This window comes from Triturus cristatus, chromosome 4_2 (assembly GCF_964204655.1).
Source record: "Triturus cristatus chromosome 4_2, aTriCri1.1, whole genome shotgun sequence".
NCBI classification, from domain to species: domain Eukaryota; kingdom Metazoa; phylum Chordata; class Amphibia; order Caudata; family Salamandridae; genus Triturus; species Triturus cristatus.
Genome location: NC_140586.1, coordinates 661234872 through 661249309, shown reverse-complemented (window position 1 = coordinate 661249309; position 14438 = coordinate 661234872). Strand labels below are relative to the sequence as shown.

The 14438-nt window shown below is 49.5% G+C and overlaps 1 protein-coding gene across 12 annotated transcripts in view; it reads left to right on the top strand.

Annotated features, from left to right (window-relative positions):
- The window catches only part of PATJ (PATJ crumbs cell polarity complex component), a 1359209-nt gene that overhangs the window by 958968 nt on the left and 385803 nt on the right, over positions 1-14438 (top strand). For all 12 annotated transcript variants that reach the window (XM_085602445.1, XM_085602441.1, XM_085602446.1 and 9 more), the window contains one exon: positions 256-327. In XM_085602445.1, the coding sequence (XP_085458571.1) occupies positions 256-327 (72 nt within the window). The remainder of the gene's footprint in view (positions 1-255; positions 328-14438) is intronic.

Below are 14438 nucleotides of genomic sequence, written 5' to 3'. Positions count from 1 at the left end.
CCTCATATTGGCTATAAAAATATCTCTGCCTACATTGCTTGAAATACTTGTCCCGCCCCACTGACGGAAAGGTTAGCCCTCGCCGAAAGTCTGGTCTAGTTCCCCCCCTGAAAGGTGGTAATGGTAAATAATGGATGTGCACATAACTCTTTGATAATTTTTTATTACTGAGAAAAGGCAAATATCTAGTATAAAGTAAATATCCTAAGGGGGCTGTCAAAAAATTCTAACCACATTTTGTATTCTTTTTTTCAGGAAAATAAACTCAGCAACCAAAACTTGGAGGCCTTGGATAATGATGACGTGATGGAGCCAATACTAGAAAATGTATGTTTCTTCATTTCCAAAGCATCTCTGGACTATTCCTGAAAAAAAGGTTCTTCTCGCTAGATAATGCCCTCTTAGATCTGGTTTTAGACTCCAGGGGTTATATTTAGCACGGTGTCACTTCACTACTATGGCTCTAATTAAAAGTCAGGTGGACCAAAATGAATACATACTTACATAGGTTAATTTAGCTTTACCTGATTATTAGTGGTTAGGTTTTTCCGCACCTAAACTTAGTGTGTGCAACAATCTGACACGATATTTAAAATTTCATGGGACTTTTTTCTATAACAAGGGCAGTGCTTAATTTGAGCCGGTGGTTTCCGGTGCTTAACACCAGTACTTAATTGTCAACATCTGCACTTATGGCAGCTACGACATGGTGGCACTGTTTGTGCAATTTAGAGATGAGCAGAACAACAGGTGTTTATTAATTTAATATATATTTAAAAACACCTAATACCTGCTGCCCAAGCCATTCCTATTGCTATGGGGTCCTTGAACAGCCTGAATTGTCACACTTGTAGCAGTGTGATGGTTATCAGATGTGTAGGCATGGTCATTGGCAGCACTGGCAGGGCAGTGGGTGGTGCAAACTGTGGTGGTCTCCTGACGAGGCTTATTTTTATTTTACAAATTAAGAACTGAATCTAGAGAAGCGTGCATCGCTAAAAAATACTTTCCCACCCTCTACTTCTCACTCCCCAACTAATGCACCAGCCCCCGCAGACATTTACTACCTGTTCAGAGAAAGTGGTAAATTAATGTGGCAAAGCTGCATGGAATAGGGGATTCCGTGTGGTTTTCTGGCTGGAAAAATCAGCTTCATGCGTTAATTCCCCATTGCATGGGGTTGACTTGTAATTTCTCAGTACTGCATCAATTTATCACAGTGAAAGGGTAAACTCACACCAGTACTGTGCAACATGTAGTTGAGGGCGTATGAGGGTGACTATTCAACTCCCTCCTCTGAAAACAACTTTGAAAACTACTACTGGGCAGCTCAGCTACAATTGATCTCCACTTGGTTTGGTACAAACCGTGCACCACGTGATTTTCAATATATTTAGAAATGCACACGATCTTGCATTCAATTTAACAACATATGCCTATAACATCCCTTTAGAATGCATTGCCGAGAACAGTTGTGTGCCTTTTTTGAGCTATATCTGTAAATATTGTTGGTTCTGGGTGGTTTGGTGTGCCTCGTCCATGTTTTTTATTACAAAACAAAATCACTTTCATTGTATATACCTCATCTATGATGTATCTTTGGTTAAAGGGGTCTTCGAATGAAAATAAAGAGGAACAAAAAAGCAATTTGCCAACTAACCCTATCACATAAAATAAGGATTCTAGACTGTGTCTGAAAGAGACACGTTAGTGATAGATTCCTTACCTTAGATTATCCCCAGGCGTCAGACTGGATCTGGAAAGTTTTCATCAGCAGTACCCCTGCGTGTCGGAAGGTGGCGTTGTGCGGCTCCGCGTCTGTCGCTGGCGTCGTAAGCGCCGAGATGATATCACGGAGACTACTTAGGTGCCACCCATGTGCGCTGACGTCAGTTCTTTCTTTTTTCGCGCCAGCAAGCGCAGATCCAGTTAGAGCACGTACCCTAGTCACTTTTTGACTATACTTTTGAGATTTGTTTTCCCAGTCATGTCCTGACTGACTGGCCATGGCTCCGAAGGCCTTACGGGAGCGGTCCCGTAAGCTGCTAGAGGCCCGGCAGTCGTCTCCGTGCCGTTCGAGGTCCAGGGGTCGGTCGAGGGAACGATCGCGGAGCCATCATCATCGCTCCTCGGGGTCAAAGTCTTCACATTGGGAATCGGGTAAGAGACGACATAAGAAGAAGTCGAAGAAGCGTTTCTGCTCTCCGTTGTCCCCCATCGGCCTCCGGATGCGGACGCCGGTGAGTCCCGCGGCCTACCCGCCGTATCCGGGTCCGTCGGCGACTCCTGCCCAGGTCGAAGATTTTCTTGCAGCCATGGACCGCCTCTTCAGGCCTCGGGCTCCCGCCGGCGCGCCTTTGGGCCCCGCGGTCCCAGGTGAGGGTCCTCCCCTGCTGCCACCGGCTCCAGGCCTGCGCGGCATGGACCTCCACCAGCAGCACCGGCGCGGTCGCCGGCTCCGATCCCAGCGCCGCAGTGGATTCCGTTCGTTCCGCCACCGCCTTTGCCCGGGTTTCCGGACAATTTGGCCCCTAATTGGGACACGGAGCCGGACCGATGCCTTCCAGCGCCGTACCCGGTGCCACTCGACAATTTGTATTCCCCTGTCCCTCCCCCACCTCTGCAGCCTGTTCCATGGACAGTGGTGGAAGGGGACGACTGAGAGGGATCTGAGGACCCTCTTGTACGGCAGTGCGGGTCGGAACAGAAATGGACAGAAGAGCTAGAGGATGCCGGTGGCCTTGACCTCTCCTCTGACCCTGGTTTACTTTCTCCTCGTGCGGTGGCCATGGAGGATGGGGCTACATACACTGTGGTGCTCCGTAGAGCAGCTGAGGCCCTTGACCTCGACCTGCTTAATCTACTCACTGATGTGCTTCAGCCGGAGGCAAGCTCTTTGGAGCTCCTTCTGCCGTTCAATGAGGCCTTCACTGACGTTTTGATGGGCACCTGGTCTGGACCAGCCACGGGGGTTCCCGTGGATAAGAACGTACCTGGCGCCATCGCCCGGCCGACCCTGCTTTTCTGTCTACCCACCCAACCCCAGAGAGCCTGGTCATCCAGGCCTCAACTTCCCAGAGCGCATTTCCTACTGCTCCGCCGGATAAGGAATCCAAGAAGCTGGAACAGTTCGGCAAGAAACTGTTTTCATGTGCCAGCTTATGGCTGCGGTCGGTGAACACCGCATGCCTCTTGGGCCGCTATTCCCACGCTGTGTGGGACAAGGTTGCACAGGTGCTGCCTTAGTGTCCGGAGGAGGCTCGGACAGTGCTTTCCCAAGTTGTTGCTGAGGGGAAAGATGCAGCACAGTTCGCCATTAGGTGTGGATTGGACACCGCGGACTCACTGGTAAGGGCGATTTCCACAACAGTGGCCCTCCGTCGCCATGCCTGGTTGCGGTCCACTGGTTTTTCGGGGGATGTGCAAAGTTCTCCTATGGACATGCCCTTTGATGGCACTCGCCTGTTTGGCGATGAGGCAGGTAGTGCGCTGGAGCATTTTAAGGACTCCTGGGCTATGGCCAAGTCCTTAGGTCTCTCCACCATGCGCCTGACCACGTCTGCTTTTCGTTCCTTTCGTGGCCACGGAAGGGGCGCCCGACACGTTCGTTCAGCCGCTAGCCTGCGCAGAACCAACCTCAGCGCGGACGTGGTTCCCGCCGCGGCGGGACAGGGGGCTAGCGTGCGTGTCAGTCCACCTCCACTCCCGCAGCATCCGCCTCAAAACCTTCCTAGTCCAAGCTTTGGGGCTCACCCCACGCCGGTGGGTGGCAGGATTCACCATCACCTCCCCCACTGGCGTTCCGTTACCTCGGACAAGTGGGTGCTGCAAATCGTTCGAAGGGGCTACTCCCTCCCCTTCGAGACAGCCCCTCCAGCCATGCCACCTCAATACACTGCATGTCGGGGGACCATTTTGCGCTTCTCCAGCGGGATGTCACGGCCCTCTTGGCCAAGGGGGCCATGGAGCACGTTCCTGGGCCAGAAGTAGGACGTGGTGGTTGTTCCCACTACTTTCTGGTCCCCAAGAAGGACAAAGGGGGCCTGCATCCCATCTTGGACCTCAGGAACGTCAACCGCTTCAACCGGAAGAAGTAGTTCAAGATGTTGACTGTAGCTCAGGTCTTCGCTGCCCTCGACCCCGTAGACTGGATGGTAGCGTTGGACTTGCAGGACGCACATTTTCATATCCCCGTCCTGCCAGCCCACCGGCGTTACCTGCGGTTCATGGTAGGCCAAGAGCACTTTCAGTTTGCCGTGCTCCCCTTCGGCCTTACCAGTGCCCCTCGGGTGTTCACGAAAGTTATGGCGGTGGTCGCCGCTCATCTGTGCAGATCAGGGGTTCCAGTCTCCCCCTATCTCGACAACTGATTGTTGAAGGCGGGCTCGCCCCAGGCAGTCGTCTCCCACCTCCAGACTGCGGCCGACCTCCTGCATTTGCTGGGGTTCTCCATGCCAAAGTCGCACCCTCTCAGAAGCTCCCCTTCATCGGAGCGGTTCTGGATTGGATGCAGTTTCGGATTTATCCTCCGAGGAGCGAGTCCGGAATATTCAGGCTATGATTCCGATCTTTCAGCCTCTATCCCGGGTTTCAGTCAGGAGGACCCTTCAGCTCCTGGGCCTGATGGCCTCCTGCATCCTCCTTGTGCAACATGTCAGATGGCATATGCGGCCCCTGCAGTGGGACCTGAAGTTCCAGTGGGCACAACATCAGGGCAACCTGTCTGATCACGTCCAGATCTCGGAGGGCACTGTACGACAATTGCAGTGGTGGTTCACAAATCGTGATTGGGTCAATGGCAGAGCCCTCTCCCTTCCCCAACCAGAGCACACAGTGGTGACGGATGCGTCCCTCCTGAGACGGGGCGGCCACGTGGGAGAGGCGGAGATCAGAGGCCTCTGGTCTCCGGCGGAGTCCCGGCTCCATATCAACCTTTTGGAGCTTTGGGCGATCCGACTTGCACTGAGAGCATTCCTTCCCTCTGTCCGGGGAAGTGTAGTGCAGGTGCTCACGGACAACACTGCCGCCATGTGGTACTGCAACAAACAGGGCGGGGTGGGGTCGTGGACCCTCTGTCAGCGCCTCTGGACATGGCTGGAACATCAGGGAATTTCTCTGGTGGTTCAACACCTGGCGGGTTCTCTGAACGACAGGGCGGACAAACTCGGCCGCTGGTGCATGGTGGATCACGAATGGCATCTGAACTCGGACGTGGCGCAAGGTCTCTTTCTGCAGCGGGGAGAGCCGTGGTTAGATCTATTCGCCACCGAAGAGAACCAGCAAAGTCATCAGTTCTGCGCCTTGGAATTTCCAAGAAGGCACTCGCTCGGTGATGCTATTCATCGCGAGTGGAGTTGTGGTCTGTTGTAAGCCTTTCCGCCTATACCACTTCTGCCCAGAGTGCTGAAGAAGATCCAGAGCGAACGGGCCCAAGTCATTCTTATGGCTCCGGATAGGGCACGAAGATACTGGTATCCCGAGCTACTCAGCATGGCGATCGATCCCCCGATCTGGCTGCCTCTTCGGGAGGATCTTCTGTCGCAGCAGCAGGGGATGGTCCACCATCAGAACCTGTCCAGCCTCCACCTCCATGGGTGAAATGTAAAATGTAAATGTCAAGGTACTTATAGAGCGCACTGTCACCAGACGGCCACCTTGCAGTGTCGCCTTGGCGATTTCCTGGCGCTGATACTCATACCGCTGTGGAACCCCTCCTGGCTTTCCCTGTGAAGTGTCCACTCCTGGGCACCCCCAGGGTGAAGCCAGGCATCCTTAGCGCTGTTGGGGCCGGTGTGGAGGCTAAGCAAGCTATTGCCCAGAGTTGCAGCGTGGGGCCCGTGATTAGCATAGGCACCGAGGTGAGAATAGACAGGTCCGAGGAAATTGAGCCCGAGCCCCGCCGAGGCGGGAATCGAACCCTGGTCCCTGGCCAGAACTCTGCTTCAGGGTCTGCCGCTCTAACCATTGAGCCACACTCCTCCACGGTGGAGATTGAACAGTGACTGTTGACAGCTTTCGACCTTCCTTCCGAAGTCTGTGATATTATTCTGGCAGCCAGGCGTCCCTCCACTAAGATGGTATACGCCTGCAGGTGGAACAAATTTGTGGCATGGTGCACGGCAAAGGCTGTGGATCCCCTTTCGGCCCCTCTTTCCGAGGTTCTTCTGTTCCTTCTCTCTTTGGCCCAGCAGGGCTCTGCTCTGGGCACTATCAAGGGTTATCTCTAGGCCATTTCCACCTTTCTACGGCTTCAATATCAGCCTTCTCTTTTTAAGTCCCCGGTTGTTAATCACTTCCTGAAAGGAATTACACACACGTTTCCTCCCGTGCCTTTCATCATACCTCGATGTGAATTAAATCTTGTCTTGACCAATCTGATGTGCGCTCCCTTTGAGCCACTTCATAACTGTCCCTTACTCTCAAGACGGCTTTCCTGGTAGCTATCCCCTCTGCTAGACGAGTGAGTGAGCTCCAGGCTCTTTCTTCGAAACCTCCTTTTCTCTCTGTTCATCCGGACAAAGTGGTTTTAAGAACTCGTCCTTCTTTCTTGCCAAAGGTTGTCACACCCTTCCACATCGGGCAGACCATCTCTTTGCCCACTTTCTTTCCGCCTCCGCATCCTTCAAAATAGGAAGAGAGACTCCACCGTCTGGACCCAAAACGTACGCTCTCGTCCTATCTACAGCGCACACAACAGTTCTGGGTGGATGACCAACTTTTTGTTGGCTACGTGGGCGCCAAGAAGGGTCGGGCCGTGTACAAACAGACCATCTCTCGGTGAGTCATTCTGTGCATCAAAGCCTGTTACTCGTTGGCTAAGAAGGAGCCTCCTGTGGGGCTGCGTGCCCATTCTACCAGGGCAACGACAGCCACTACTGCCTTGGCACGTGGCGTTCCTTTGCAGGACATCTGTCAGGCAGCTACGTGGGCCTCGCTGCACACTTTTACCAAGCATTACTGCCTGGACAGCCAAGTCCGAAGAGACGGCTTCTTTGGCCGTTCTGTTCTCCGTGACTTTCTGGTGTGATCTTGGTTCGCAGACCCTCCACCAGGGTTGGTATTGCTGGGGTATCTGTTGTACCCTTGGATAACATGTATGAAAGGTTCGGACAGATAGATGACTCATGTGGGGTTCATATTGTTAAAAGACTCGTGTGGGGTTCATATTGTTAAAAGGTGAGCGTTCACCTTTTAACAATATGAACCCCACACGAGTCATCTATCCGTCCGAACCTTTCATACGTGTTATCCAAGGGTTCACCTTGTCAACACTCGCGCCGTGTGCACTAAACGTTAATATCACTATCGCCAGCAGCTTCATTCAAGCGTTCACCTGTTAACAATATTGATTCCACACGAGTTTTTAATCCATCTGTACCGTTCACACGCTCTATCTAAGGGTTCACCTTCTATACGTGAAGTATGAATAAAAAACACCAATGACTAACAGTACATTTGTATAGTCGTGCGGAGAACCACAGAACTCCTCCTACTAAATACACTTTTAACAGTCTAATCTCCTCCCAGTAACTGCCACCAAGTGTTGATTTCTCCAACGTCTTTGCCTTTAGATTGAAAGAGATAACTACCACACCAGAGAGCATGCCACACTTCTAATAATTCATTTGTGTAAAAACATTGTTTCCTCATTATATTGTTGCATTACAGATTTGTCCCTGATGAAGGGTTGTTCTAACCCGAAATGCATTGGATAAAAATCAAATGAGACATATAAGACGATTAAACCTTCAAAGATAAGTGAATAAAACTCACTTCCAGAAGAAATACGCTTCTGATTATTTCATTTTGGAAGAACCAGTTAAACTTACTCAAAGATGGCATAAAGACCACCACCCGGAGACCTACCTAGTGCCCAGGGGGACACATCCACACAGTGTTGTGCTGCCTTCTTCACTTTTAATATGTTCCCTGTCACTATGCACACTTTCTACCCCTGGGTTAGCAGAATGTCTTTTGCATCTTTCATATATCCATTGATCACTATCCCTACATTATGGAGTCCATTGGTCATTGATCCTCGTTTTATTCATTTGGGTTTTTTCTAATGTGCTAAATACAGGTGTCTCGGAACACTGTGAGGGAAAGGGAATACAAATAAAAATTAAGAATCATCACATAGACTTGTAGTGTTGTGTCGACTGCTGATGCTGCTGAGGTTCCTTCGCAGACTGAGAGCAAAGAGGTGTCTCTGTGATGGCTCTCGGGAACTCCAAGAAGTCATTGTCCAACCTCTAATAGAGGTAGAGGGGGAGGAGGAGCCTAGCGCGCAACCAAGATGGCCGCGTAGGTGCGAGGCTCCCGAGGACCTCCGCAACCTCCTACGATTATCCTGAAATTATCCTGCCCTGGATGAGGGGATTATGTTGGTGAACCTGAGCTGAGGTGGCACTCGTTTCCCGCTTCCGAATCGGACCTCGGACACCGGAGTGAGCACCGATTGAGGTTTGCGGCCTTCCCCTCGCCGGACCCCGGATTTGCGCTGTGGGGTAATCCAGTGACAAAGTGAACAACAGCGGCAGGCAGGGCCTGGCGACTCGCGTACCCCGCACTTTCGCTTTCGCTTTCACACCCCCTTGCCGTCTCTGCGAGGTTGGGTCGCGGAGCCCTTGGTGTTGGTGTGGCCTTGCTGGGAGACCCTGCCTGCCTGCAGGCTGTGATCCACCCCGCTGCTCTGAGGTGGCCCCCCCCGGAGCTCGTGGCCCTGCTTTCCTGCCCTACACGACGTGGCTGGTGCGACTGGGAGACTGGTGGCCATGGCCACGAAACAAGATGGAGACCGGGCAAAGACCAAATCGACCCGGCGTGGCGCCGTCCATCAGGCCAACAGTATGGACCGCCAGGGCCGTTTCTAGGTGTTTTGCCGCCCTAGGCGAGAATTGAAAAATGCCGCCCCCTCCCTTTTACTACCATCACTCTCTCCCCCGTCATCCAGGCTAGAGAGGCACATCCTCTACTGCCGAACCCTTCTATGTTACTCTCATTTACTATCAGGAAACACGATCACAACAGTCAATCCTGCAAATGACCTCAACGTAAGGCACAGGCCAGAACATTATGGTAGCCATACACTCACAGAACTATGTACATGGATGCCCAATAGAGCCTTGTGTCTAAATACCACCGAGGCGTTAAGTGCAACTCGTTTTCAAAACCAGAAACAACGTAACCTTCCGCCAAGCACGCATGTAGACATGCAATGCCCACATACGAAACACAATATTATTTTTGCCTACTGCCAGCAATCCCCCCAATCAAAAGCAAAAAACATTTATAGCCCTATTAAGGTGCCTACCAATTGACACTTCTAGGAGGAGACGTGTTGGGGGTCTCTAACCAAAGAAAAATAAACATTCGGTGATGTAGAGCGAGATTATAAAGAAAACCCCTCTTCTTTCAACAGTTTTTTTTTTCTGTGCAGCACTTTTTGCAACAGCCCCTCGCTGCAGATAATTAGTAATATAGCCCAACTCAGTAGTGTTAATTTTGTCGGCTGAAGAAAGACTGGGTTAACTTTATCTGTATCTGCATATTATCGGGAACTTTTGGGGAAACTGCAAAATTAGGAGGAATTCTGCAAACCCGGCACTTAGTGCTATATTGTGTGCTAAAAATCAGTGCAAAAAACAAATGCCGCAAACATTCTGGCCAATCGCGTTGTTCCCATGCATGCACTCGTGCAAAATAAATGTTTGCGAATTTGGTAGAAGGAAGAACAGTATTAGTGCGGTAATTTAATTACTATCGTAACATGGTCTTATGCGATCCCTCGTAAAGGCACTCTAGCTTACTTTCATTCTTCCAACTATACCCGTTCCCACAGACAAATTGCACTCATTCAACTCATTCACCCATTAATTCATTCACACATTAAAAATGCTCGTGTGCTCAATCCTACCAGAGCCTCGCCCCTTAGGGTTCCCTTAGCCTTCCTTGCAGGGGGTGCTCCTGAACTATCACATGTGCAGCTGACCTTTGACCCTTGGTAGGTGACCGTGAACAGATTGCCGAAGTGCTTCTTTTTATGTCTTCTAGACCTCGGCCCAGGACGAGGCCTCTGCCTTGATGCAGCTGCACTCTGCCAGCCTCTGTCTTTGCCTCTCTCCTCGTTGAGGGGTCGTCACTCGTGACTGCTGCATGTTGGAGAGTGTGGTGTGTTGTCTTTCAGTTTCGTGTTCCTGCTCTGCTCCCTTGAGGACGTCCTTGTGCGGCCTCGTTTTCCTACATATATGGTCCTGGGCGAGAACCTCAATCCTGGCCTCATAAATCCCTCCCACAGGTCTCCACTGTCTCATGTAGGCACACTGCGCACCGCGGAACACACACAGCTTCATATATAGCGCTGTATAAAACGCCTACTGGTTATACGTCTTCAGAGGCTGTTTATGAATTTATGGTGATGAGAAAAGCCTCTTGCGCCGTGCAATTTGTTATTAGACTACATCATCTGATTCAATGCTCCCCAAAAGCAGCACGAGGCCCCCTACCAAGTATTGTTTTGCAGTTTTATATAGCGTGAACTCCACCAGAAGGCATCAGAGCGCTTTACATGAGCACCAGTTGCATTACAGATGGACACATTCATTTTTAGGCATGGGGAGATTAAGTGATTTGCCCAGAATCACACGGTGTTGCGCATCCCTGCCGAGACTCGAATCCAGTTCCCCAGCTTTAAAATCAGCCGCTCTAGTCATTTAGCCACATCCTCTCCAGGTAACCTGTGAAATGAAAGGGATTTTAATACCCACCCGTGCCCCTATTTGAAATGGGAAGGAGGAATATGGGATGCCTGCCCCACTACAAAGGGATGGCATACAGAGCACTCCAGAGAGGGCATGGCATTAGGAACAATTTTGGGCAAACTGGCCCTAAAACACACGATGGATCTAGTCGAGGATGGATCATCAAGCACAATGACTCCCTCGTTTAAGGGACGGGGCTGTGATTCTATCATCGACTACATCTTTGTCTCTAACGCCTTAATTGGTAGGGTTAGTCATTTTTCGATAGTCCCTAATGCATTTAGCGACCACAATCCTTTAGAATTAATAATAGGGATTTTAGACTTGCGTACTAAAGTGGATAAAAGGATCACTGAGGGACAATATAAGGCAATGGACCAGGGTAGGAGAATTAAATGGAGCAAGATCGATGGGCTAGCATTACACAGAGCGCTGCTTGTAGATAGTGATAGTCATACGTGGAAATGCTTGGACAGCACTATAGAGGGGAGCGACCTGATTGCAGCATTCGAGAGAACCGCCCAACACATCGATAGCCTTTTAAGGCGTAAATTGAAAAAGCAGACCGACCCCTGCCCGAGATGGTTTGATAAGGAATGCTCTAAGGCCCTCAGAAATTTGAAGCAGGCACTTAAAATAGCCCCAAGGGACAGAGGTGTGATTATGGATTGGAGGAATCAATATAAAAAGCATTCAACAGGCGGAAATATTGTCTCCAATCTCAGGCCTGGGAGTCATTAAGAGAAGCAGCGGAGCGTCGCGATATGATTAGCTTCTGGAGAATAATAAATGACCCATGCTTTCAAGCCCCGAATAAGCCACAAGTGGCATCCCACATCTTGCCAGAGGCTTGGGTAGCGCATTTCACAAGTTTATATAATCGGGGCAATCCCAAGTCACAGAATTACCTGAGGGTGAGTGCACTCCATTTACGGTTACAGAAGTTAAAATAGGAATAGACGGCCTGGCACTGAGAAAGGCGCCAGGGCCTGATGGGATTCCGCCAGATTTACTTAAAAGCCAAGTGGATCTCTGGGCCCCAATATTGTCTAGGGTATTAAATGCTGCCAGAGAGGTGGGCATGCCGAGATCATGGTCTACTGCTGTCATCGTCCCAATATTTAAAAAGGGAAATAGAAATGACCCACAATGCTATCGCCCAATATCCCTTATAGATGTTACGGCGAAAGTCATGGGGAGAGTCATTTTAAATCGTCTCTCGGATTGGGCCGAAGAACATAATATTATTACCGACCTCCAGTACGGGTTTCGAAATGGGCGCTATACCATAGACCAGTGCCTTAATCTCTATCATCTAGTGGCCAAATACACTCTGGCCAGGGAAGGTACTGTGTACCTAGCGTTTATGGATCTCTCAGCAGCTTTCGACTGTGTTAACAGAAGAAAGCTGTGGGAAATGCTGGCAGAGATGGGCATTGAACCAGGATTGATACGAGTCTTGCAGACACTTCACCTCGAAACCACGGCACAGGTGAGATTTACCGATGAAGGTGACCTCACAGACGACTTTCAATGCCGGGGAGGGGTGCGGCAAGGCTGTATCCTAGTGCCATTTCTGTTTACACTTTATATAAATGGGCTAGATAAGGCGTTGGGAATTCTGGAGGCAGATTGCCCCTGCATAGGGAGGAGAAGTATACCAGTCCTCCTATATGCAGATGATGCAGTCCTCTTGGCCCGCACAGGAAGGAGCCTACAGGCACTTATCAATGGGTTTGTTAGGTTTATGGCGGATTTAGACCTAGTGCCCAACCTATCCAAATCATATATTATGGAAGTGGGCAAAAAGCCAGCCAAGAACTGTAGTTTCTCAATAGGAACCCATATACTTGAAAAAGTAAAAACTTTCAATTATCTGGGGATTATTTTTGACCAACGTCTCAATTTTAAGCCCTTAGTAAGTCATAAATGTAGCCAACATCCCAGCGCCGCGGGGTCTATTATGAATTATGCGACAAGATTAGGTCGCTGGTCCCCGCACGAAATCGCTCAACTATATAGTTCGGTATGTTGTCCAAAGATCCTATATGGGAGCGAGGTCTGGGGTTTCTCAGATGTGGGGAACATCCAACGTGAAGAAGACTAATTCCTAAAAAGGCTTTTGCAAGTGCCAACATGCATTTCATTGTTTATTGCACATGAGGAGTTAGGTATAGATTACCTCACTGATAAGGCTGCCTTTAACCCAATCTTCTGCTGGATAAAAATTTGGACAAATCCTGAGGCAAACTTAAGCAGATTGATTTTAGAGGATTGTATGAAAGGGGATAAGTGGCCTCGAATACCATGGCTTAAATATGTAAGGGATGCACTGACCAGACTGGGCCACGAAAACTTTTTTTATGAACCACGCACGTTGGTTAGTAGAGACAAGGGTGTTATAAAGATAGATTGTAGGCAGCATCTGGTTAGGACCAGAGAGGCAAGAGAAGGGCTTAAAAGCACAGTAAGGTCATACCAGCTCATTAAAGTTAAACCGGGCATGGAGTTCTATCTTGCCAATATGTACAATAGACAGGATAGATTCCTAATGTCCAGATTGGATTTGCTGCCCCATATACTGTCCGTCCCAGTGGGTTTTGTACATGATGTGAGCTTAAAAGGGTCCTGCGGCTGCGATCTTAGATCTCCGCAAGACACTCTTCATTTTGTCCTAATTTGTCCCTTTTTTGCCTACCCACGATCACTGTTTTTAAAAACAATCCTAAAAAGTGCCAATATAAGACAGGCTAAAGTGGCTCTTTTATTTCTCAAACTCGCCTCTGATCCTTTTACACTATTTAGCATGGTACATTTTCTGCGTTTGGCAGTTAAATTAAGAAAGACCAGGGGAGATGACTAACCAGACTGCCCTCATTATAGGGTCTAGATTTTAGATTTCGATATCGATGGATAGTTTTTTAATATGTCTGTTTTATCATGAATTTTGTATTAATGTATGAAATATATTGTATTAGATGAAGGCCCGACTGTATTATATGTATCTTTTATGGCTATTTTTTAATATCCGAATAAAGATTATTTGAAACTTGAATGTCTGATGGTGAAATGTGGGTCCCTCACCACTGTTCGGGGCCCTCAATGCTACGTCATGCCACCTTGAGCCTATGACTGGATGTTTAGACTCCGGTGGGAGAAAGCACCCACAGGGGCAGTGTAAAGTATTAGGATGGGAGGTGAGCAGGGCAGGGTCCTGCGGGCCTCTGGTGTGTTAGTTTATTTTATTGTAGCCCTTCCTAGGGAGAGCTCATACCCCCGCTCGCAAGTGGAGGATTGTTTTTTGAGCGCCACGAGACCCCTGCAGGTCATTTTGGTGCACACGTGACCTTCTGGACAGCTCTTAGGTCAGACGCGCAACGCCCATAGCGCTCAAAGGGCTTTCAGCATGCCCCCCCCCCCTTGCAGCATAGGTAACAGGACACATAAACAAATCAACACCCAGCTCTATGTGGGCACTCTGTTTGATGCAGAATCGTGTGTTTAGAAACGTTAAAAATGCATCTTGTGTTTCTTTGCAAGAGGCAGCGGCCGATGTCCAGAGACAATAGATTCATTATAACTCTTTTCGAGATTAAACATCAGTACCTCTTGTTGCTGCAGCTGTTATCGCCTCCTTTTTCCATCTTCACACACAAGGCACAAAGTGGGCCTTACCCC